The 26897-nt window shown below is 32.8% G+C and overlaps 1 protein-coding gene across 2 annotated transcripts in view; it reads left to right on the top strand.

The window, feature by feature from the left end:
- The window catches only part of LOC143254412 (annexin A5-like), a 74920-nt gene that overhangs the window by 27997 nt on the left and 20026 nt on the right, over window positions 1-26897 (top strand). For both annotated transcript variants that reach the window (XM_076509533.1, XM_076509534.1), the window contains exon 3: window positions 3135-3905. In XM_076509533.1, coding sequence (XP_076365648.1) covers window positions 3135-3905 — 771 coding nt within the window. The remainder of the gene's footprint in view (window positions 1-3134; window positions 3906-26897) is intronic.

The raw sequence follows: 26897 nt of genomic DNA, 5'->3' as shown, positions 1-26897 counted from the left end.
TCAACTAATATCTCAGTGATAGAAGCCTGGATGTTTAGACATGAAACTACAACCCTTAGAATAACCTAGGACTGAAATACAGTGTTCCTCACTTCTGTAGCTAATCAGTGTATTCCTATCAATCTCTGTGTAGCTGTTCAAATGAGATGTATGATATTCGGGTTGAAATATGTGGTTCTTCAACTTGTTGAATGGAGTCTGTACAGATATATTTTTCATATAAGTATCTATAATAAAAACCTTTCACGAGAAAGATTGTTATTATGTTGAGTTATAAAAATTGGGCTTTAACAACAGTTAAATTCCTGTGTTTAAGGTACACAGTGCAATTAACTTCTGCCTAATGCTTAATTTAACCGGTTGCGATTTGACTGTAGAGACACATACATAAAATCAGTTCTATCTGTATGATTGTCAGCTGCAGTTACTACATCATGATATTCTACAGATAATTTATACTTATAATATTACTGCTACTTTGTCCTCAGATGCAGAAAGTGCCTTTCCACTTACAAAATGAGTCTCAAGTCTAGAAACTGATCTCCTACTCTTAAAACAAACAGCACCTATAAATTGTTTCTGGATTATGAAGTATTTTAAGTGTATACTGATTGCTAGAAAGGCTTATAGACGTTACTGTGATAAATCCTCTTTGACAAAGTAAACATGACTTGAACCAATCGGGTAAAAAACACATCAGAATGTATGACTATGCAATTAGCTATACAGATAATACTCTGTTCAGTAGCTTAGTTTCATTACTTATTAAATGTTACACCATCTGTAATGGGTATGCTAACTTGCATATTGGCTGTGTTAAGTATTAACTATAAAAAAATCATCTTGACGTGTTACTGGAAAGTAATATTTTATCTCCAAAAATAGTAAAAGCATTTTATAAGCAAAATAACATTTGAATATGTGTACATACTAAGTAATTTGTTGCTTAAAAGTTTAGAATGTGACTGGAGTTTACAAATAGGTCATTCTATAGGTTATTTTAGCCATTATGCCAAAGGCTCAGTGTATGGTTTTTGTTATTAGAAGTTGTAGAGCTAATAACTGTGGTCACTCACTAGGGAAACAATAAGTGCATATCTTTTCATTTAGTACTTACAATTAAAAATCTTCAGCACTTGTTTTTTTTTCTCTAGAAAGTACTACTCAACAGTTTCATTCTTACAAAATAAATTGAGTATAGCATCTGGAGTTACCAACTTTAATTTGTCTTTCAGCCAAGAAAGGTAAACTTTTAGTTTACCAGAATGTTCAAAAGTTTTTCATATGCTCACACCTGAAGAGAGTTTGAAGACTTGTTTACAGGAAATCTGCCTCGTGTTGTACTGACCATAGTTTCTTGCTAGTTAAACATGGTCAACACAAGCCTCCCATGTAAATAGTTTTGATATTTTTTAAAGGTGACAGATGATGTTGGCAGATGTCTCTTTTTCATTTTAGAGCAACATCAGTGTAATTAAGTTAAGCAAAGTTTAACCTCTAAACATTTCTAGAGAACTGATTGTGTGGGTTACGTCTCTGCTCTGAAAAATATATTGTTTCTATGCATATAGTGTCTCACGCTTACTAAGCCTAGAGAATCATCTTTTTCCATCTTATTTATCTTTAAGATCTCTGTAGATTTTCTTCTCAACATCTTCATAGTTTAGAGAATAATTTCTTCATCATTTGTATCTTCATTTTTTGAAGCACCATCCATTGTCTCATTCACTTACCTATTTCTGACTTGGTATTGTAATAAATATCACTTTTATACTTTGATCAACACTGTATTCTCCACCTCAATTTTAACTGTTGGAATCTTTTTGTTTTTGTCAAACATCCAGCCTCAGAATACCTTATTTGCTTCACAGTAATTTCGATCAATGAACATGAAAACTACTATTCTGATTTGTGTGTGATATTTTAAAACAAAGAAAGTTTTGGAAACTGTTAGACTTATTCCTATGGGCCTATGTATGGTCACAGAAATTCTCTTTTGTTCACTGTTGACAAAGTGTATGCTGATTGTCAACTGTTAAGTGCAGAGAACAATATTTGCAGAGGTTATTAGGTTTTCTATTACTATATACCAGCACTATTCACACAATATGTTTGTTCAGTGCTCCAGATAAGAGGCATACGGGCATAATTCCTGACTAAAAATTGCCCACTTACAACCTTAAAAAATATTGATAAGTTATTTTACTGCTGTGGGAAAATGAATATAGCTCCTGTCACTTTAATGGTAGTATGGTAATTAATTGGTGCATGTTTTTTGTTGCTAGCTTTCTGCAGTTTTGCACAAGACCTGCACAGTTCACACAGTAGAGCTGCAAAAATAGTGCTATCTAACCACCATAAGTTTCTGTTGGTACACCTGTAAATGTTCCAACTTTATGTAAAAACACACACACATATATGTATAAATGCACACACAAGTAGTAGTTTTAATGCCATTATTTCTATTTATCATAACTATATGTGGTGATTTAATTTGCTAAATTTATTGTATGCCAAATTTCACCTTTTGAAATAATATATCATAATTGGTAAAATCACTGTTTTTATCACAATATATTACTGCTGCACTTTGTAAAAAATAAAAAAAAATAACATTACTTCTGCTGACAGAATTCTGGGAGTGATTACTCCCTGCAGAAGAAAATAATTTGGAACGTTGTTGTTGATGGTGACTGTTTACACAACTGAGTGCTGATTGCTTATGCTGCCTGTAAATTGTGCAAAATAGTCTGTGATATGACATCCATAAGTTTGTTTAAGACATGAGCTCAAGCTGTCCTATCTGAAAAGCATCTTTTGCATGGTCCACATTTAATTGTGGTGTTTAGAAATTAAAATGAAATAATAGAACAGTATTATTAATCAACGTCGCATATTGTAAGGATCCATAAATTACCTTTTACAAAAATTGCTTAGTTTGTTATGTATTGCAACTAAATAAACATTGAACAAATATTGTGATTTGCCATGCTATATTTTTTTTCTTTTGAAGCTTTTAAGAGGATGGTATTAATCAAAACTTAACATGAAGTGTAAAACTTCAAGTTTATTGATAAATGTATTTTATATTTGTGTATTTAATGCAGTTGCTGAAATTATCCATTATTTTATAGGTACCTACTTATCCAAATTATCCAGGTAGTCAAGGGATCCAACAGCCTCCCATTGGTTTCAATGTAACCAACCCTCTACAACAAGGATATCCTTCTTCAGCAGGGGGCTATCCCCCACATGTAGGGGGAACTTATTCTCCATCACCAGGAGGTGGGTATCCACCTCAGTCAACAGGAGGAGGTTATCCCCTATCTTCATCAGCACCAGGTTATCTTCAACCCACATTGCAGGGAGGTTACACCATTCCTTCTACAGGAGGAAGCTATCCTCCACATTCTGGATTAGGTTATCCTTCTTCAATAGGAAGTAGTTACCCTTCACCTTCTTCTGGAGCAAATTATCCTCCTTCAACAGGAAGCAGCTACCCCCCTCCTTCTTCTGGAGCAGGTTATCCTTCTTCATCAGGAGTAGCTTATCCCCCACTAAGTGGCCAAGGTTTTTCTCCTTCAACAGGAAGCAGTTTTCTTCCACCCTCTGGAGCAAGTTATCCTTCTTCTACAGCAGGAACATTTTCTCCCCCTCCATCTGGAGAAGCTTTTCCTGCTCCTCCAACACAAGGAAGTTATCTACCTTCTTCTGTAGCAGTTTATCCTCCTCCAACAGGAGGAAGCTATCTTCCACCTTCTGGAGCAAGTTATCCTTCTTCAACAGGAGGCCATCTCCCACAAACCTTAAGCTATGGAAGTGGTTACCCACCAGGTCAACAGCCTCCTGCTAACTTGTACAGTTCTACTACTCCATACCCAGCTCAGCCTTCAGGAGGCCATGGAGTAAGTTATTAAATCATTGTGATGTCAGTAATGTTGTTTTAGGTCCAATGTGCTTGAATTTTTCGTACTATAGATATTATTGTGCTATATGTTGAACACAGTAAATGTGTTGAATTTTGAACTTTTTGCTGCTTTTTTACCTTCTATGCTTCAGTTTATGATGACGATTTTAAGCTTAAGAAAATTCAGGATTTTAAACCCTCATTAGGATGTTTGGAAAACTGAAGCTATTTTTTTTTTATAATGTTGTTTCTCATCCTTTAATTTTTTATTACAAATATTAACTGAGTTTTCTCACCGAAAACAGATACCACAAATTATGTCAGTAAGATGCCCAAATTAATAGATTCCCTATATTTCTAGGATGTAATTCTTGAAAACCCTTTTTGGAATTTAAAATTCTTAAGTTTCATCGCAAACCTGGAAAAATGCAATTTATTGTAATCATTTGTTTATTTAATCTAGATTTAGCACGTTTTGTTGAAACACCATATTGGTGGTGTATACTAATGTTTTAATACTTCATTAAGATATTCTTTTGGAAAATGACTCGGGCTATTAGCGTTTGTAGGAGTTCTAAGTCTAACAATAATAAAAGTTTTTTTTAAAATTATACTATAGTCCTCTTTATTTTGCTATTTGTTTCAAAACATCCCACTCAGGTACCACCAAGGATTTCACTTAAATTTTAAACAGGTACTTATTCCACAATTACAAGTCTAAAATATTCTTTGGTTTCTCTTCAGCCTTATTAGTTTTGTTAACATCAAACTTGTATCTTAGTTGGTAAAGCTTCATAGAAACATTTTCAATATTTTTGAAATTATAATTCTTTTTAATATACAAATATATCACATGAAATCCATATTTCTAATTATTTTTGCTACCACTTGTAGTCTTATCGAAACTAAATATCTTTATTATTGAACTTAAGTTACAGTTTTCACAGTAAAGGAGATCCTTTTTTAAAATGAGCACAACATTTTGATTACTTGTTTGATAATTTTTAAGTACACAAGTTTTAACAGTAAAAAAGGTTTTGCAACTTAAGTCAACATTTTGCAATCTGAAATTGGATTTAAATGATTGTGGTTACTTACGCAAGTACATGTCAAGTTGTGATCATTTATTTATAGCTGAACAGAAAAAATTGAATAAAAAATGTTCAGTATATGATGTGAAATATTTGCGTAAGATCAGGAATGTCTAGGGAAATAACAATCAAAGGCATAAATTAACATGTCTTGGTATTTGTTAATTTGGGGATTGTTTGATATTTTTAATAAGTTTTCTCAGAATTTTATTATGTTAATGTCATGTTTTAGTATGGCAACATTTCTGTTAAAAAACTTGTAGTTGTTTTTGTTTGTATGTTCATGGACTTGGAAGGGGTGTGGGCTCTGGTATTCCTTTCACTTGATTATATCGTTATGTTATGTTTAACCTATTTTAAAAGCCTGGCCACTTGTTACACTTTATTCTGTAAGTGTTTCCTGGTGGGATGGGTTCATTATATAATTTTCTTAACATGTTTAATTTTATTCCAGGGATGAAAATGAACCTAAGTGTTATGTTAAAATTATGTGTCAGTCTTTTTGAAATATGCTAATATTTCCAGTATATGGGATAGTGCAAGTGGTCAGGTGTCCTTCTATAGTTTTAGAAAATTCTAAGGAAAAAAAAACAAAAGATGTGTGATTGCTTTTATATTTACAAGGTGTTAAATTTTATTCTTTCTGTCAATTTGCAATAATGTGAACTGTGAAAGATGTTTATTTGGACAGAAAAAAAAAAAAAAAATAGCTTGGTTGTGGTAACGGATTTGTATTACGCAATGTAACATAGCTTGAATTTAAATCTCATTTCTAATTGTTAAATATGAGTCCAGCAATTTACATCTATTAGCTTAGTGTTATTTCATTTCAACCATTTTATTTCTGTTGTGAAGATATTTTTTAGCATACCATCATGCTAGCTTACTTTCGATTTTAAAAGTCAAGTTTTGATATTTTTCTTTTACATTTAATATAATACATAATTGGTGTTTCAAACATTTAAAGGAGAACTGACAAACATAGTGACCAAAAGTCATAATCAGATTTAGTAGTAAAGTAAAAACAACCTCATTGAACTTTTTTTTTATGTCAGTTTCAGTTTAATAGTGGAAACTGGAACAAAATAGCATACAATTATATTTTGCCTGTAGAAGGTGATGTTTGATACAAAATAGACCTTTACTTATGCAAATAATGTGATTATAAAAAGTCATTTTAGCACATTGGATAACTCTAACCATGAAATACTTTTATGGAATTATGAATTTATAGCAAGTTAATTTATTGCATGGCATTTGCAACAACACACCTTTTTAACGGCATTAAAGTCTCTGGTTTTGTTTTTCTTTCTATGGTCATTTGCCCTAGGTTCCTTAGATTTGATTCTACAACCAAGATGACTATACTATATTAAAATAACTAAAACTCAGTATAAGTCATCACAGACATTATAGGAATGTCATGTATCTACCTACATTTTGACATTTCTTAGATAACATGATGCTATAAAAAATTATCACTTTTGGGAAGGATGTATGACAGTTTTTGTTGTTTTTAAACACAAAATGTTCTTACACTCATTATAAAGATGTATTCATATTTGAGATTTAGAATTTCCTTTGTACTCACTGGTATTGCAAAACCAAAAGAATATGAATCAATATAAATTATAAGGATGTATTCATGTCTAGAATTTCCAAGAAGGGGATAACCTTTGTACTTATTGGTATTGCAAAACCTAAGGAATATAGATCAATTTGAGACACTAGCATCATCCAGAAAGAGACCTCCATCAAGTTGCACTCAAACCATGGTAGATAAAGTGGAGCATCTTTAAATAAGTTAGAATCCACAAACACAGAGGTTAGTGGCAAGAGCTGTCCTTGTGCTCTATGTAACACTATGTGACATAATGAAGAATGACCTCGATTAAGAAACGTTAAATGTACACAGTTTAACCATTGTATACCTCATACAGCTGAAAAATAAAACGGGGATTTATGCCCTTCCATATGAAGACATACCAGTGAAGCCACCAGATGTAGCATGTGTGGATTTTTATGTGAATGGACATTACATGGATTATGGTAACTGTAGAGGAGAATGATGTGTTTTGGATGTAAAAGCCTTTTGTAGTGCAGGGCTATTATCAAGATGTTTCATTGTCAGATAAAACGTGAACAGACATGGTAACATATATGGTAACAGGTGAGGCTCCAATTTTGACTTTCATCATCACTTGTTTGTGATAACAGCAGCAATGAAAAGGAATCTACTTCTGAAAAAAGTTTAGTAAAAGTGCCAGAATTTTCTTATCGTGTACCATAAGGCCAAATCCATGTAACAACAAAACTTTTCAGTACAACTTGACAAGAAGTTTAAATATAGGTATCATAGGTCAGGAAATTTATGTGAACATGGTAAAACAAAATATTGTAGTACTGTAAGTATGAGAGGTACATTTGAACTGTAAGAAATTGTTTCCTTAATATGACTGAGTTTTACTTTAAGGTGTTCATAATTCATACAATTTATAGTTAATGGTCAAGCATGCTAAAATGACTTATTATAATGATCTTGTTAAGGGGTGAAATTAGTGTAAAAAATGTCCATGTATTTCATTTTATTTCGATGAAATACTGTTTAAACGTACCAACTCTGATACTGACATTTGGTTATGTAATATGTTAAAAAGAAATGAGATCTGTGTAAGTGGTTTCTATTTTAATAGTTTCATAAAATTATGATAAGCTGATGGATTTTCTGATATTCATGATAAAATATTCTTATCAAAAGTGTTCAATGCTGGTGTTGATATAATTAGTTTCTCTCAGTCTTGACTGTGCTATCTTATAAAAAAAGGGGAATATAGAGTGAAATGATTTATTTGTTATAGATTATTAAACAACAGTAGAAATGCACTGATTTTACTTATTTTTTGGGTTTCAAATTTAATTTTTCATTAATTAGGTAAACTTTTGTCCAAGGGGGAAGGTAAATACACATGTTTTACACCTTTAATAGAAATAAGTTAAATAAATAAACATATAATTATAAGTAAAATTTTTCACACCATATGATAAAGTTTTGAAGTTTACCCAAATGGGGGAATATATTGAAGTTTATTTTGTCTTATAACTGCTTTTACTATTATTATTATAAAATTTAAATAGCTAGAAATGGTTGGACGTATTGAAACACTTTCTTAGTTGACACATAGACTGATCATATCTGTATGAAATATTGAATTGGCTATTTACGCCTTTCCTATTTTCATAGACTTGAAATATACTCCTTAGTATAATATTGGCCCTGTTCTGTCGTTTGTGATCATAAAACATCAGTGAAGAGTTGGATGCCGTTTTTGAAGACCACAGTCAACTGTGAGACTGACTGAAGTCTGCTATTTTATCCCATTATGCCTTAGTGTGTTCTGTTTTTGCTGAACACTCTTAATTCACAGAGAGGAACAGACTTTTAAATGGTAATATGTGTCCATCAGATAAAAAGGATAACTTAAATACATCAAGACTAATATTATTAGGGCATTCCTTTGTATAATTTGAGCATCTGAAGCAAGGTACATAAGTTGCAGTATAAAACTATTAAAAACAGCAAATAGGAGTGAAACTGGGGAATTATTCTGTTGTGTGATGTGATGTTAAAAGGGTATCACATTATTATTTGGTTTATATCACTGTAATGAAAGTGGTATAACAAAGTTAAAAAAATACTTTGAAATTTTACTCATTGTCGCTGGATCCTGGAATTATTACATTTCCTGTTTGAATCATGGATTTTGTTTGAAAATTTTGGACAAGACAAACCTATAGGTTAAAACTAATAAATACGTGGATGAATTTTCGAAGTTATAGTAATGGAGCTCAATTCTAATTACTAGCGATACGTACTTGAGATAACATATTGTTAGAAGTGTATGGGAGTGTATTATAACGAATAACTGGGGAGTGAACTGTATAAGAAAATTCTTTGTTAAAAGGCGCTTTGAAGTGTTGTATAATTTAGATAGTTATAAACTCGGGAGATTACACGTACGGGCTTTAATTTATATTTTGTGATAATTATTAATTTTTATTTTTAAACTAATTTAAAATGTTGGCACATTCGATGTGTGTGTATATTTTACAAAGAGATGAAACACAAAAGGAGTTGCAGTTTTCTCGTTAGCCGTATCTCGGAAAATAAAATAAAATTAGGCATTAAAGTATTATAACCGATATGTACACAAGAAATGTATATATAGTATTTATTGTTACGACAGGAATGTGAAGGCACTAATAATTGTTAGCCGTGTTCATTCAATCAAGTGAATATGCATAACAGTTAAGCTACGGTTTGCGATTTGTCGTATTCTATCCATTTGTATATCTTCTGTAATTCCAGGTAAAACGTATTTTATTTTACTTTTTAATTCGTCATGACGAGAAACCCACTTGAAGTAAAAATGTATTCTCCAGACGGCTGGTGTGGGTTTTAGCACTTTAATTAAAATATAGAACAGTGTTTCGATTTTCTTAGGTCATCTTCAGATTAACAAAGAGAATAATAACTTGTACACAATAATCAGTGATGTCGAGAAAACCCACTTGTAGAGAAATATGCAAGAACGGCTAGTTTGGGTTGAGAAAATATTTTACGTAGAAGAGCGAACAAATGTGAACCTGACGCCGACCGAAGAAAGTCGAAACGTTGTTCGTTCTTCTACGTAAAATATTTTCTCAACCCAAACGAGCCGTTCTTGCATATATGTAATAACTTGTAAACAGTTTAGGTAATTTTACACAATATGATTTATTGAAGAGATTTTTCATTTGACCTCTTTGATGTCTTGCGAAATAGTAAATGTAAACAAACAGTAATTTTTCCTTACGTGACGTCAAGCACTTGTCGAAAGTTCATGCACATTGTGATTGTAATAGTGGTCGTGTTCTGGATGTATGCTCACATATCGCCAACGCTACACAGTTTTCTTAGCACCGCTTGCGTTACATTGTTTTGTTTGTTTCTTCCTGGGGCGTGTATTGGATCACCAAGTCCACTCTTGGAAACACACTTGTGAGTAGTTATTAGATGTTATGTTATTAAATATGATGTTTTTAGTGAATTATGTAGACATTCATCAGTTCTATGAATAATAAAACAAAGTGACTAAGCAGCTACACCTTTGTTGCCATGAACTTTTAAGCGTATGTAACATATAGATTTCTAAAAAGTTACATTACCCTATCAGTTGAATGACTGGGTAATCATAATATAAGCGTAATGAAATGTTAAGTGAAATGATAAAGTATATTAACTTTGTATTAAGGGTTTTCTATCAACTTAAGGATGATTTTTTGTTTTTTTATGAGGAGTACGAGCAACTGTTAGAATAGCATGTAATATATATATATATAAAAGGTTTCTAATGTTGTTTGTGGCGCCATCTTGTACGAAATTATTAAAATAATGCATAATATGATTATGAAATTTTTATATTGCTTGTTGTCGAATTGATAAGATTACAAGCGTCTTTTTCTTTCAGTACTTTGAGTATTAGTTTATCAGATGGGTCTGTTGGGTTATTTCTTGTTTGTCCTCATAGAGACATCAATAATTGTTTTAATACTTGAGAAGTTTTAATAACTGTGCACCTATAAAAAGAAAGCAAGAATGGTAAAATAAAACAGTAACATTTCTCTGTCATGGTAAATCGGCTCATAAAGGAAAGTGCATTAATATTAAACCACAACATGCTGTTGAATTTTTCTACAGTGTGAGGCCATCATGCATGCTAGTATGTTTGGTAGCAATGCTTTGAAAATATAATTTCCTCTTCATACCAATCTTTTGCTACATCAAAACTTACTCAGCTGCCATTTTAATTATTCTCTCATTTTGTTCAAAACATGAAGTTGTCACCATACCTGTTCCCACAGAAATGCTTTACAAATTGGAAAACAGTTTGGTACTAGTTGTTGCTTTGAAGGCAGCTAGATAATTCTATATAAAAACATGCTGGTGTATAAAATGTTTAAATTAAAATGCTAAAATATTTACAAAATGTAGATGTTATCTAAATTGATTTCAAAATTAGGTTGTTGAAAGACAGGCATTTTGTGAGGCTCGGGTAACCTAAAGAATTAAATTCTAGCTTCAGTTCAAGTAAGATTGTACCTGGGTGATGAAACTTAATGGTTTCACCCAACATTTATCACAGAATTTGGTGGAAAGACTGATACTATATTACTTTAGCTCAGAACTTGTTCCCACAATAACCTAAGTCCACTTACATTTTTAGAAGCATGTGTATTGCCACTGAGTGTGACTTTAAGTATTTTAATCACCAGAGTTTCTTTTATTCTGAAAGTTTGTTCACTGTAGGAACTACATAAAAAGGTAAAGATGAAAAGCTTATTGTCATATGTTTTTCCAGAAGTGAGCAAGATACCAGAATAAAAGAAACAATGGTAATTAATATTCATTTGCTAAAGTGAAGACATACGATATAATTATAAAAAAAATGTATTGAAAATGATCTTAAAAGCTACTTGTTTTATGTGAAAGAACATTTAACTAGAGGCGTATTGAGAATGGTAAGCTTTGTTCCAGAATGCCGAAATATGGCACTGGGCATTTCAAAAACTATCACAGAAGGTATGCACGATGCTTTCATTATTTTCATTCAAGCATATCCCTCAATGAAGTTACTGGAAACATTTTCTCTGGACTGTATTCATTGATCTTTGTACACAGACACTTGCAACTGGTGTGTTGAAAGGGAAATAACAGTAACTAGTTTGCAAAATCAGTAATTTAGAGAAGTAATATTATATTATGTTTTAAGTAGCAGCACAAGATCCAAAATGTCCTAAATAAGATGTGAATCTTCACAGACACATGCTATTCACTGTCCCATACTACATTCATTACTCACCTATAACTAATTTTAATAGAAACAGTAACGCTGTTGCTAAATATTGCTCTGTTTATGCTTAAAAAAGAAGGAATGGAAGCACAAACTAGCTTATAGTTCACTAATGGATAATGGTAGCACAAACTAGCTTATAGTTCACTAATGGATAATGGTAGCACAAACTAGCTTATAGTTCACTAATGGATAATGGTAGCACAAACTAGCTTATAGTTCACTAATGGATAATGGTAGCACAAACTAGCTTATAGTTCACTAATGGATAATGGTAGCACAAACTAGCTTATAGTTCACTAATGGATAATGGTAGCACAAACTAGCACAAACTAGCTTATAGTTCACTAATGGATAATGGTAGCACAAACTAGCTTATAGTTCACTAATGGATAATGGTAGCACAAACTAGCTTATAGTTCACTAATGGATAATGGTAGCACAAACTAGCTTATAGTTCACTAATGGATAATGGTAGCACAAACTAGCTTATAGTTCACTAATGGATAATGGTAGCACAAACTAGCTTATAGTTCACTAATGGATAATGGTAGCACAAACTAGCTTATAGTTCACTAATGGTAGCACAAACTAGCTTATAGTTCACTAATGGATAATGGTAGCACAAACTAGCTTATAGTTCACTAATGGATAATGGTAGCACAAACTAGCTTATAGTTCACTAATGGATAATGGTAGCACAAACTAGCTTATAGTTCACTAATGGATAATGGTAGCACAAACTAGCTTATAGTTCACTAATGGATAATGGTAGCACAAACTAGCTTATAGTTCACTAATGGATAATGGTAGCACAAACTAGCTTATAGTTCACTAATGGATAATGGTAGCACAAACTAGCTTATAGTTCACTAATGGATAATGGTAGCACAAACTAGCTTATAGTTCACTAATGGATAATGGTAGCACAAACTAGCTTATAGTTCACTAATGGATAATGGTAGCACAAACTAGCTTATAGTTCACTAATGGATAATGGTAGCACAAACTAGCTTATAGTTCACTAATGGATAATGGAAGCACAAACTAGCTTATAGTTCACTAATGGATAATGGAAGCACAAACTAGCTTATAGTTCACTAATGGATAATGGAAGCACAAACTAGCTTATAGTTCACTAATGGATAATGGTAGCACAAACTAGCTTATAGTTCACTAATGGATAATGGTAGCACAAACTAGCTTATAGTTCACTAATGGATAATGGTAGCACAAACTAGCTTATAGTTCACTAATGGATAATGGTAGCACAAACTAGCTTATAGTTCACTAATGGATAATGGTAGCACAAACTAGCTTATAGTTCACTAATGGATAATGGTTAGCACAAACTAGCTTATAGTTCACTAATGGATAATGGTAGCACAAACTAGCTTATAGTTCACTAATGGATAATGGTAGCACAAACTAGCTTATAGTTCACTAATGGATAATGGTAGCACAAACTAGCTTATAGTTCACTAATGGATAATGGAAGCACAAACACAAACCAGCTTATAACTAGCACAAAAACTAGCTTATAGTTCACTAATGGATAATGGTAGCACAAACTAGCTTATAGTTCACTAATGGATAATGGTAGCACAAACTAGCTTATAGTTCACTAATGGATAATGGTAGCACAAACTAGCTTATAGTTCACTAATGGATAATGGTAGCACAAACTAGCTTATAGTTCACTAATGGATAATGGTAGCACAAACTAGCTTATAGTTCACTAATGGATAATGGAAGCACAAACTAGCTTATAGTTCACTAATGGATAATGGTAGCACAAACTAGCTTATAGTTCACTAATGGATAATGGTAGCACAAACTAGCTTATAGTTCACTAATGGATAATGGTAGCACAAACTAGCTTATAGTTCACTAATGGATAATGTTCATAGTTCACTAATGGATAATGGTAGCACAAACTAGCTTATAGTTCACTAATGGATAATGGTAGCACAAACTAGCTTATAGTTCACTAATGGATAATGGTAGCACAAACTAGCTTATAGTTCACTAATGGATAATGGTAGCACAAACTAGCTTATAGTTCACTAATGGATAATGGCACAAACTAGCATAGTTCACTAATGGATAATGGTAGCACAAACTAGCTTATAGTTCACTAATGGATAATGGTAGCACAAACTAGCTTATAGTTCACTAATGGATAATGGTAGCACAAACTAGCTTATAGTTCACTAATGGATAATGGGATAGCACAAACTAGCTTATAGTTCACTAATGGATAATGGTAGCACAAACTAGCTTATAGTTCACTAATGGATAATGGTAGCACAAACTAGCTTATAGTTCACTAATGGATAATGGTAGCACAAACTAGCTTATAGTTCACTAATGGATAATGGTAGCACAAACTAGCTTATAGTTCACTAATGGATAATGGTAGCACAAACTAGCTTATAGTTCACTAATGGATAATGGTAGCACAAACTAGCTTATAGTTCACTAATGGATAATGGTAGCACAAACTAGCTTATAGTTCACTAATGGATAATGGTAGCACAAACTAGCTTATAGTTCACTAATGGATAATGGTAGCACAAACTAGCTTATAGTTCACTAATGGATAATGGTAGCACAAACTAGCTTATAGTTCACTAATGGATAATGGTAGCACAAACTAGCTTATAGTTCACTAATGGATAATGGATAGCACAAACTAGCTTATAGTTCACTAATGGATAATGGTAGCACAAACTAGCTTATAGTTCACTAATGGATAATGGTAGCACAAACTAGCTTATAGTTCACTAATGGATAATGGTAGCACAAACTAGCTTATAGTTCACTAATGGATAATGGTAGCACAAACTAGCTTATAGTTCACTAATGGATAATGGTAGCACAAACTAGCTTATAGTTCACTAATGGATAATGGTAGCACAAACTAGCTTATATAGTAATGGTAGCACAAACTAATAGATAATGGATAATGGTAGCACAAACTAGCTTATAGTTCACTAATGGATAATGGTAGCACAAACTAGCTTATAGTTCACTAATGGATAATGGTAGCACAAACTAGCTTATAGTTCACTAATGGATAATGGTAGCACAAACTAGCTTATAGTTCACTAATGGATAATGGTAGCACAAACTAGCTTATAGTTCACTAATGGATAATGGTAGCACAAACTAGCTTATAGTTCACTAATGGATAATGGATAGCACAAACTAGCTTATAGTTCACTAATGGATAATGGTAGCACAAACTAGCTTATAGTTCACTAATGGATAATGGTAGCACAAACTAGCTTATAGTTCACTAATGGATAATGGTAGCACAAACTAGCTTATAGTTCACTAATGGATAATGGTAGCACAAACTAGCTTATAGTTCACTATATTCACTAATGGATAATGGTAGCACAAACTAGCTTATAGTTCACTAATGGATAATGGTAGCACAAACTAGCTTATAGTTCACTAATGGATAATGGTAGCACAAACTAGCTTATAGTTCACTAATGGATAATGGTAGCACAAACTAGCTTATAGTTCACTAATGGATAATGGTAGCACAAACTAGCTTATAGTTCACTAATGGATAATGGTAGCACAAACTAGCTTATAGTTCACAATGGATAATGGTAGCACAAACTAATAATAGATAATGGTAGCACAAACTAGCTTATAGTTCACTAATGGATAATGGTAGCACAAACTAGCTTATAGTTCACTAATGGATAATGGTAGCACAAACTAGCACAAACTAGCTTATAGTTCACTAATGGATAATGGTAGCACAAACTAGCTTATAGTTCACTAATAGATAATGGTAGCACAAACTAGCTTATAGTTCACTAATGGATAATGGTAGCACAAACTAGCTTATAGTTCACTAATGGATAATGGTAGCACAAACTAGCTTATAGTTCACTAATGGATAATGGTAGCACAAACTAGCTTATAGTTCACTAATGGATAATGGTAGCACAAACTAGCTTATAGTTCACTAATGGATAATGGTAGCACAAACTAGCTTATAGTTCACTAATGGATAATGGTAGCACAAACTAGCTTATAGTTCACTAATGGATAATGGAAGCACAAACTAGCTTATATAGGATAATGGTAGCACAAACTAGCTTATAGTTCACTAATGGATAATGGTAGCACAAACTAGCTTATAGTTCACTAATGGATAATGGTAGCACAAACTAGCTTATAGTTCACTAATGGATAATGGTAGCACAAACTAGCTTATAGTTCACTAATGGATAATGGTAGCACAAACTAGCTTATAGTTCACTAATGGATAATGGTAGCACAAACTAGCTTATAGTTCACTAATGGATAATGGTAGCACAAACTAGCTTATAGTTCACTAATGGATAATGGTAGCACAAACTAGCTTATAGTTCACTAATGGATAATGGTAGCACAAACTAGCTTATAGTTCACTAATGGATAATGGTAGCACAAACTAGCTTATAGTTCACTAATGGATAATGGTAGCACAAACTAGCTTATAGTTCACTAATGGATAATGGTAGCACAAACTAGCTTATAGTTCACTAATGGATAATGGTAGCACAAACTAGCTTATAGTTCACTAATGGATAATGGTAGCACACAGCTTATAGTTCACTAATGCTAATGGATAATGGTAGCACAAACTAGCTTATAGTTCACTAATGGATAATGGTAGCACAAACTAGCTTATAGTTCACTAATAGGATAATGGTAGCACAAACTAGCTTATAGTTCACTAATGGATAATGGTAGCACAAACTAGCTTATAGTTCACTAATGGATAATGGTAGCACAAACTAGCTTATAGTTCACTAATGGAATGGTAATGCTTATAGTTCACTAATGCACAAACTAGCTTATAGTTCACTAATGGATAATGGTAGCACAAACTAGCTTATAGTTCACTAATGGATAATGGTAGCACAAACTAGCTTATAGTTCACTAATGGATAATGGTAGCACAAACTAGCTTATAGTTCACTAATGGATAATGGTAGCACAAACTAGCTTATAGTTCACTAATGGATAATGGTAGCACAAACTAGCTTATAGTTCACTAATGGATAATGGTAGCACAAACTAGCTTATAGTTCACTAATGGATAATGGTAGCACAAACTAGCTTATAGTTCACTAATGGATAATGGTAGCACAAACTAGCTTATAGTTCACTAATGGATAATGGTAGCACAAACTAGCTTATAGTTCACTAATGGATAATGGAAGCACAAACTAGCTTATAGTTCACTAATGGATAATGGTAGCACAAACTAGCTTATAGTTCACTAATGGATAATGGTAGCACAAACTAGCTTATAGTTCACTAATGGATAATGGTAGCACAAACTAGCTTATAGTTCACTAATGGATAATGGTAGCACAAACTAGCTTATAGTTCACTAATGGATAATGGTAGCACAAACTAGCTTATAGTTCACTAATGGATAATGGTAGCACAAACTAGCTTATAGTTCACTAATGGATAATGGTAGCACAAACTAGCTTATAGTTCACTAATGGATAATGGTAGCACAAACTAGCTTATAGTTCACTAATGGATAATGGTAGCACAAACTAGCTTATAGTTCACTAATGGATAATGGTAGCACAAACTAGCTTATAGTTCACTAATGGATAATGGTAGCACAAACTAGCTTATAGTTCACTAATGGATAATGGTAGCACAAACTAGCTTATAGTTCACTAATGGATAATGGTAGCACAAACTAGCTTATAGTTCACTAATGGATAATGGTAGCACAAACTAGCTTATAGTTCACTAATGGATAATGGTAGCACAAACTAGCTTATAGTTCACTAATGGATAATGGTAGCACAAACTAGCTTATAGTTCACTAATGGATAATGGTAGCACAAACTAGCTTATAGTTCACTAATGGATAATGGTAGCACAAACTAGCTTATAGTTCACTAATGGATAATGGTAGCACAAACTAGCTTATAGTTCACTAATGGATAATGGTAGCACAAACTAGCTTATAGTTCACTAATGGATAATGGTAGCACAAACTAGCTTATAGTTCACTAATGGATAATGGTAGCACAAACTAGCTTATAGTTCACTAATGGATAATGGTAGCACAAACTAGCTTATAGTTCACTAATGGATAATGGTAGCACAAACTAGCTTATAGTTCACTAATGGATAATGGTAGCACAAACTAGCTTATAGTTATAGTTCACTAATGGATAATGGTAGCACAAACTAGCTTATAGTTCACTAATGGATAATGGTAGCACAAACTAGCTTATAGTTCACTAATGGATAATGGTAGCACAAACTAGCTTATAGTTCACTAATGGATAATGGTAGCACAAACTAGCTTATAGTTCACTAATGGATAATGGTAGCACAAACTAGCTTATAGTTCACTAATGGATAATGGTAGCACAAACTAGCTTATAGTTCACTAATGGATAATGGTAGCACAAACTAGCTTATAGTTCACTAATGGATAATGGTAGCACAAACTAGCTTATAGTTCACTAATGGATAATGGTAGCACAAACTAGCTTATAGTTCACTAATGGATAATGGTAGCACAAACTAGCTTATAGTTCACTAATGGATAATGGTAGCACAAACTAGCTTATAGTTCACTAATGGATAATGGTAGCACAAACTAGCTTATAGTTCACTAATGGATAATGGTAGCACAAACTAGCTTATAGTTCACTAATGGATAATGGTAGCACAAACTAGCTTATAGTTCACTAATGGATAATGGTAGCACAAACTAGCTTATAGTTCACTAATGGATAATGGTAGCACAAACTAGCTTATAGTTCACTAATGGATAATGGATAGCACAAACTAGCTTATAGTTCACTAATGGATAATGGTAGCACAAACTAGCTTATAGTTCACTAATGGATAATGGTAGCACAAACTAGCTTATAGTTCACTAATGGATAATGGTAGCACAAACTAGCTTATAGTTCACTAATGGATAATGGATAATGGTAGCAAAACTAGCTTATAGTTCACAATGGATAATGGTAGCACAACTAGCTTATAGTTCACTAATGGATAATGGTAGCACAAACTAGCTTATAGTTCACTAATGGATAATGGTAGCACAAACTAGCTTATAGTTCACTAATGGATAATGGTAGCACAAACTAGCTTATAGTTCACTAATGGATAATGGTAGCACAAACTAGCTTATAGTTCACTAATGGATAATGGTAGCACAAACTAGCTTATAGTTCACTAATGGATAATGGTAGCACAAACTAGCTTATAGTTCACTAATGGATAATGGTAGCACAAACTAGCTTATAGTTCACTAATGGATAATGGTAGCACAAACTAGCTTATAGTTCACTAATGGATAATGGTAGCACAAACTAGCTTATAGTTCACTAATGGATAATGGTAGCACAAACTAGCTTATAGTTCACTAATGGATAATGGTAGCACAAACTAGCTTATAGTTCACTAATGGATAATGGTAGCACAAACTAGCTTATAGTTCACTAATGGATAATGGTAGCACAAACTAGCTTATAGTTCACTAATGGATAATGGTAGCACAAACTAGCTTATAGTTCACTAATGGATAATGGTAGCACAAACTAGCTTATAGTTCACTAATGGATAATGGTAGCACAAACTAGCTTCACTAATGGATAATGGTAGCACAAACTAGCTTATAGTTCACTAATGGATAATGGTAGCACAAACTAGCTTATAGTTCACTAATGGATAATGGTAGCACAAACTAGCTTATAGTTCACTAATGGATAATGGTAGCACAAACTAGCTTATAGTTCACTAATGGATAATGGTAGCACAAACTAGCTTATAGTTCACTAATGGATAATGGTAGCACAAACTAGCTTATAGTTCACTAATGGATAATGGTAGCACAAACTAGCTTATAGTTCACTAATGGATAATGGTAGCACAAACTAGCTTATAGTTCACTAATGGATAATGGTAGCACAAACTAGCTTATAGTTCACTAATGGATAATGGTAGCACAAACTAGCTTATAGTTCACTAATGGATAATGGTAGCACAAACTAGCTTATAGTTCACTAATGGATAATGGTAGCACAAACTAGCTTATAGTTCACTAATGGATAATGGTAGCACAAACTAGCTTATAGTTCACTAATGGATAATGGTAGCACAAACTAGCTTATAGTTCACTAATGGATAATGGTAGCACAAACTAGCTTATAGTTCACTAATGGATAATGGTAGCACAAACTAGCTTATAGTTCACTAATGGATAATGGTAGCACAAACTAGCTTATAGTTCACTAATGGATAATGGTAGCACAAACTAGCTTATAGTTCACTAATGGATAATGGTAGCACTAATGGATAATGGTAGCACAAACTAGCTTATAGTTCACTAATGGATAATGGTAGCACAAACTAGCTTATAGTTCACTAATGGATAATGGTAGCACAAACTAGCTTATAGTTCACTAATGGATAATGGTAGCACAAACTAGCTTATAGTTCACTAATGGATAATGGTAGCACAAACTAGCTTATAGTTCACTAATGGATAATGGTAGCACAAACTAGCTTATAGTTCACTAATGGATAATGGTAGCACAAACTAGCTTATAGTTCACTAATGGATAATGGTAGCACAAACTAGCTTATAGTTCACTAATGGATAATGGTAGCACAAACTAGCTTATAGTTCACTAATGGATAACAAACTAGCTTATAGTTCACTAATGGATAATGGTAGCACAAACTAGCTTATAGTTCACTAATGGATAATGGTAGCACAAACTAGCTTATAGTTCACTAATGGATAATGGTAGCACAAACTAGCTTATAGTTCACTAATGGATAATGGTAGCACAAACTAGCTTATAGTTCACTAATGGATAATGGTAGCACAAACTAGCTTATAGTTCACTAATGGATAATGGTAGCACAAACTAGCTTATAGTTCACTAATGGATAATGGTAGCACAAACTAGCTTATAGTTCACTAATGGATAATGGTAGCACAAACTAGCTTATAGTTCACTAATGGATAATGGTAGCACAAACTAGCTTATAGTTCACTAATGGATAATGGTAGCACAAACTAGCTTATAGTTCACTAATGGATAATGGTAGCACAAACTAGCTTATAGTTCACTAATGGATAATGGTAGCACAAACTAGCTTATAGTTCACTAATGGATAATGGTAGCACAAACTAGCTTATAGTTCACTAATGGATAATGGTAGCACAAACTAGCTTATAGTTCACTAATGGATAATGGTAGCACAAACTAGCTTATAGTTCACTAATGGATAATGGTAGCACAAACTAGCTTATAGTTCACTAATGGATAATGGTAGCACAAACTAGCTTATAGTTCACTAATGGATAATGGTAGCACAAACTAGCTTATAGTTCACTAATAGATAATGGTAGCACAAACTAGCTTATAGTTCACTAATGGATAATGGTAGCACAAACTAGCTTATATAGCTCAGTAATAGATAATGGTAGCACAAACTAGCTTATAGTTCACTAATGGATAATGGTAGCACAAACTAGCTTAGTTCACTAATGGATAATCACAAACTAAGTGGATAATGGTAGCACAAACTAGCTTATAGTTCACTAATGGATAATGGTAGCACAAACTAGCTTATAGTTCACTAATGGATAATGGTAGCACAAACTAGCTTATAGTTCACTAATGGATAATGGTAGCACAAACTAGCTTATAGTTCACTAATGGATAATGGTAGCACAAACTAGCTTATAGTTCACTAATGGATAATGGTAGCACAAACTAGCTTATAGTTCACTAATGGATAATGGTAGCACAAACTAGCTTATAGTTCACTAATGGATAATGGTAGCACAAACTAGCTTATAGTTCACTAATGGATAATGGTAGCACAAACTAGCTTATAGTTCACTAATGGATAATGGTAGCACAAACTAGCTTATAGTTCACTAATGGATAATGGTAACACAAACTAGCTTATAGTTCACTAATGGTAGCACAAACTAGCTTATATAGTTCACTAATGGATAATGGTAACACAAACTAGCTTATAGTTCACTAATGGATAATGGTAGCACAAACTAGCTTATAGTTCACTAATGGATAATGGTAGCACAAACTAGCTTACTAGTAATGGTCACTAATGGAATAATGGTAGCACAAACTAGCTTATAGTTCACTAATGGATAATGGTAGCACAAACTAGCTTATAGTTCACTAATGGATAATGGTAGCACAAACTAGCTTATAGTTCACTAATGGATAATGGTAGCACAAACTAGCTTATAGTTCACTAATGGATAATGGTAGCACAAACTAGCTTATAGTTCACTAATGGATAATGGTAGCACAAACTAGCTTATAGTTCACTAATGGATAATGGTAGCACAAACTAGCTTATAGTTCACTAATGGATAATGGTAGCACAAACTAGCTTATAGTTCACTAATGGATAATGGTAGCACAAACTAGCTTATAGTTCACTAATGGATAATGGTAGCACAAACTAGCTTATAGTTCACTAATGGATAATGGTAGCACAAAGTTCACTAATGGTAGCACAAACTTTATAGTTCACTAATGGATAATGGTAGCACAAACTAGCTTATAGTTCACTAATGGATAATGGTAGCACAAACTAGCTTATAGTTCACTAATGGATAATGGTAGCACAAACTAGCTTATAGTTCACTAATGGATAATGGTAGCACAAACTAGCTTATAGTTCACTAATGGATAATGGTAGCACAAACTAGCTTATAGTTCACTAATGGATAATGGTAGCACAAACTAGCTTATAGTTCACTAATGGATAATGGTAGCACAAACTAGCTTATAGTTCACTAATGGATAATGGTAGCACAAACTAGCTTATAGTTCACTAATGGATAATGGTAGCACAAACTAGCTTATAGTTCACTAATGGATAATGGTAGCACAAACTAGCTTATAGTTCACTAATGGATAATGGTAGCACAAACTAGCTTATAGTTCACTAATGGATAATGGTAGCACAAACTAGCTTATAGTTCACTAATGGATAATGGTAGCACAAACTAGCTTATATAGCTCAGTAATAGATAATGGTAGCACAAACTAGCTTATAGTTCACTAATGGATAATGGTAGCACAAACTAGCTTATAGTTCACTAATGGATAATGGTAGCACAAACTAGCTTATAGTTCACTAATGGATAATGGTAGCACAAACTAGCTTATAGTTCACTAATGGATAATGGTAGCACAAACTAGCTTATAGTTCACTAATGGATAATGGTAGCACAAACTAGCTTATAGTTCACTAATGGATAATGGTAGCACAAACTAGCTTATAGTTCACTAATGGATAATGGTAGCACAAACTAGCTTATAGTTCACTAATGGATAATGGTAGCACAAACTAGCTTATAGTTCACTAATGGATAATGGTAGCACAAACTAGCTTATAGTTCACTAATGGATAATGGTAACACAACTAGTTTATAGTTCACTAATATATAATGGTAGCACAAACTAGCTTATATAGTTCACTAATGGATAATGGTAGCACAAACTAGCTTATATAGTTCACTAATGGATAATGGTAGCACAAACTAGCTTATAGTTCACTAATGGATAATGGTAGCACAAACTAGCTTATATAGCTCAGTAATGTATAATGGTAGCACAAATTAGCTTATATAGTTCACTAATGGATAATGGTAGCACAAACTAGCTTATAGTTCACTAATGGATACTGGTAGCACAAACTAGCTTATAGTTCACTAATGGATAATGGTAGCACAAACTAGCTTATAGTTCACTAATGGATATTGGTAGCACAAACTAGCTTATAGTTCACTAATGGATAATGGTAGCACAAACTAGCTTATATAGTCTGCTAATGGATAATGGTAGCACAAACTAGCTTATAGTTCACTAATGGATAATGGTAGCACAAACTAGCTTATAGTTCACTAATGGATAATGGTAGCACAAACTAGCTTATAGTTCACTAATGGATAATGGTAGCAAAAACTAGCTTATAGTTCACTAATGGGTAGTGGTAGCACAAACTAGCTTATAGTTCACTAACGGATAATGGTAGCACAAACTAGCTTATAGTTCACTAATGGATAATGGTAGCACAAACTAGCTTATAGTTCACTAATGGATACTGGTAGCACAAACTAGCTTATAGTTCACTAATGGATAATGGTAGCACAAACTAGCTTATAGTTCACTAATGGATAATGGTAGCACAAACTAGCTTATAGTTCACTAATGGATAATGGTAGCACAAACTAGCTTATAGTTCACTAATGGATAATGGTAGCACAAACTAGCTTATAGTTCACTAATGGATAATGGTAGCACAAACTAGCTTATATAGCTCAGTAATTTATAATGGTAGCACAAACTAGCTTGTAGTTCACTAATGTATAATGGTAGCACAAACCAGCTTATATAGTTCACTAATGTATAATGGTAGCACAAACCAGCTTATATAGTTCACTAATGGATAATGGTAGCACAAACTAGCTTATATAGCTCAGTAATGTATAATGGTAGCACAAATTAGCTTATATAGTTCACTAATGGATAATGGTAGCACAAACTAGCTTATAGTTCACTAATGGATAATGGTAGCACAAACTAGCTTATATAGTTCACTAATGCATAATGGTAGCACAACTTGTTTATAATTCACTAATCAATAATGGTAGCACAAACTAGCTAAAAGTTCACTAATGTACAAAGTGTTTGGAAAGTCACTGTGCAGTTTTGTAATCATATGTTATTATATTTTCAAGCCAGCAACTGATACTGGTGTTTAGAAACAAAATAAGAAGCATCCAAGCCTGTATTGATGCCAATTGGTTTCACTTTCAACATTGTTTATAATTTTCATTCATATTTACCTCGTGTATTCTATATTGAAACATGTCTGTTAATAAATATATAAGTGCACATTGACTTTTATACACTAATGGATAATGGTAGCACAAACTAGCTTATAATTCACTAATGGATAATGGTAGCACAAACTAGCTTATATAGTCCACTAATGGATAATGGTAGCACAAACTAGCTTATAGTTCACTAATGGATAATGGTAGCACAAACTAGCTTATAGTTCACTAATGGATAATGGTAGCACAAACTAGCTTATATAGTTCACTAATGGATAATGGTAGTACAAACTAGCTTATATAGTTTACTAATGGGTAATGGTAGCACAAACTAGCTTATATAGCTCAGTAATGTATAATGGTAGCACAAATTAGCTTATATAGTTCACTAATGGATAATGGTAGCACAATTAGTTTATAGTTCATTAATGGATAATGGTAGCACAAACTAGCTTATATAGTTCACTAATGCATAATGGTAGCACAACTTGTTTATAATTCACTAATCAATAATGGTAGCACAAACTAGCTTATAGTTCACTAATGTACAAAGTGTTTGGAAAGTCACTGTGCAGTTTTGTAATCATATGTTATTATATTTTCAAGCCAGCAACTGATACTGGTGTTTAGAAACAAAATAAGAAGCATCCAAGCCTGTATTGATGCCAATTGGTTTCACTTTCAACATTGTTTATAATTTTCATTCATATTTACCTCGTGTATTCTATATTGAAACATGTCTGTTAGTAAATATATAAGTGCCCATTGACTTTCCGAACACCCTGTATAATGGTAGCACAACTAGCTTATAATTCACTAATGGATAATGGTAGCACAAACTAGCTTATAGTTCACTAATGGATAATGGTAGCACAAACTAGCTTATAGTTCACTAATAGATAATGGCAGCACAAACTAGCTTATAGTTCACTAAGTACAGGGTGTTTGGAAAGTCACTGTGAAGTTTTGTAATCATATGTTGTTATATTTTCAAGCGAGCAACTGATAGTGATGTTGAGAAAGAAAATAAGAAGGATCCAATCCTCTATTGATGCCAATAGGGGTCACTTTCAACATTGTTTATAATTTTCATTTATATTTGTCTTCTGTATTCTATATTGAAACGTGTGTTAATAAATATATAAGTGCACAGTGACTTTCCGAACACCCTGTATAATGGAAGCACAATCTAGCTTATAGTTCACCAATGGGTAGTGGTAGCACAAACTAACTTATATAGTTCACTAATGGATAATGGTAGTACAAACTAGCTTATAGTTCACTGATGGATAATGGTAGCACAACTAGTTTATAGTTCACTAATGGATAATGGTAGCACAAACTAGTTTATAGTTCAATTAAGGGATGATGGTGGCACATACCAATTCATAGTTCACCAATGGGTAAGTTATAAGAATTTATGTTTTTTGTAGTTTTACCTGGATCTACTGTTGAGACTACAATTAGATTTTTGACAAGATTACATGTTCGTGTTGGCACCACTCACTGATGTATATATATATTGATATTTGTGTGAAATTTTAGTTAAATGAGGATACAGCTCTATCTGTACCCAATTTAAATAAACATTAAGAATGCACCTTTTTTCTCTGCTAAATTTTGCAACTCAGTTGTTTCTCATTATTTCACCTGTAAGCACATTTCAGTAAAACACTTTTTGAAGTCACAAGAACAAGCGAATAATATAGACATAATTGCAGTTTCGTTTTATATATATATATATATATATATATAAGCTCACCTAACCAAGCTAATTGTTGCCACTTCCTTATAAAGACACCATTTGTTAGGTTTCTGAGTCCATAACTAGTATACAAGAAGTTATTTGCAATGCAATGGAACTTTACCTAGGATTAAAGTCAATATGTATATCTAAATCCTCCAAAACATTATTATATTAGGTTGAGGAATAATTCGTGAGCACTTTTAAATAATTTCATTCAAGCATTACATGCAAGACTATACAATACTTCAATACATGAACACATTACACCCAAAACATTTATTATGATACTTTATTTCATGTAATACCTAGGTATACAGTATGCATTGTTTTAAACGAAATTGCAAGAAATTAA

Source organism: Tachypleus tridentatus, chromosome 6 (assembly GCF_004210375.1).
Source record: "Tachypleus tridentatus isolate NWPU-2018 chromosome 6, ASM421037v1, whole genome shotgun sequence".
Taxonomy (NCBI): Eukaryota; Metazoa; Arthropoda; class Merostomata; order Xiphosura; family Limulidae; genus Tachypleus; species Tachypleus tridentatus.
This window is presented reverse-complemented; position numbering and strand designations above follow the sequence as displayed.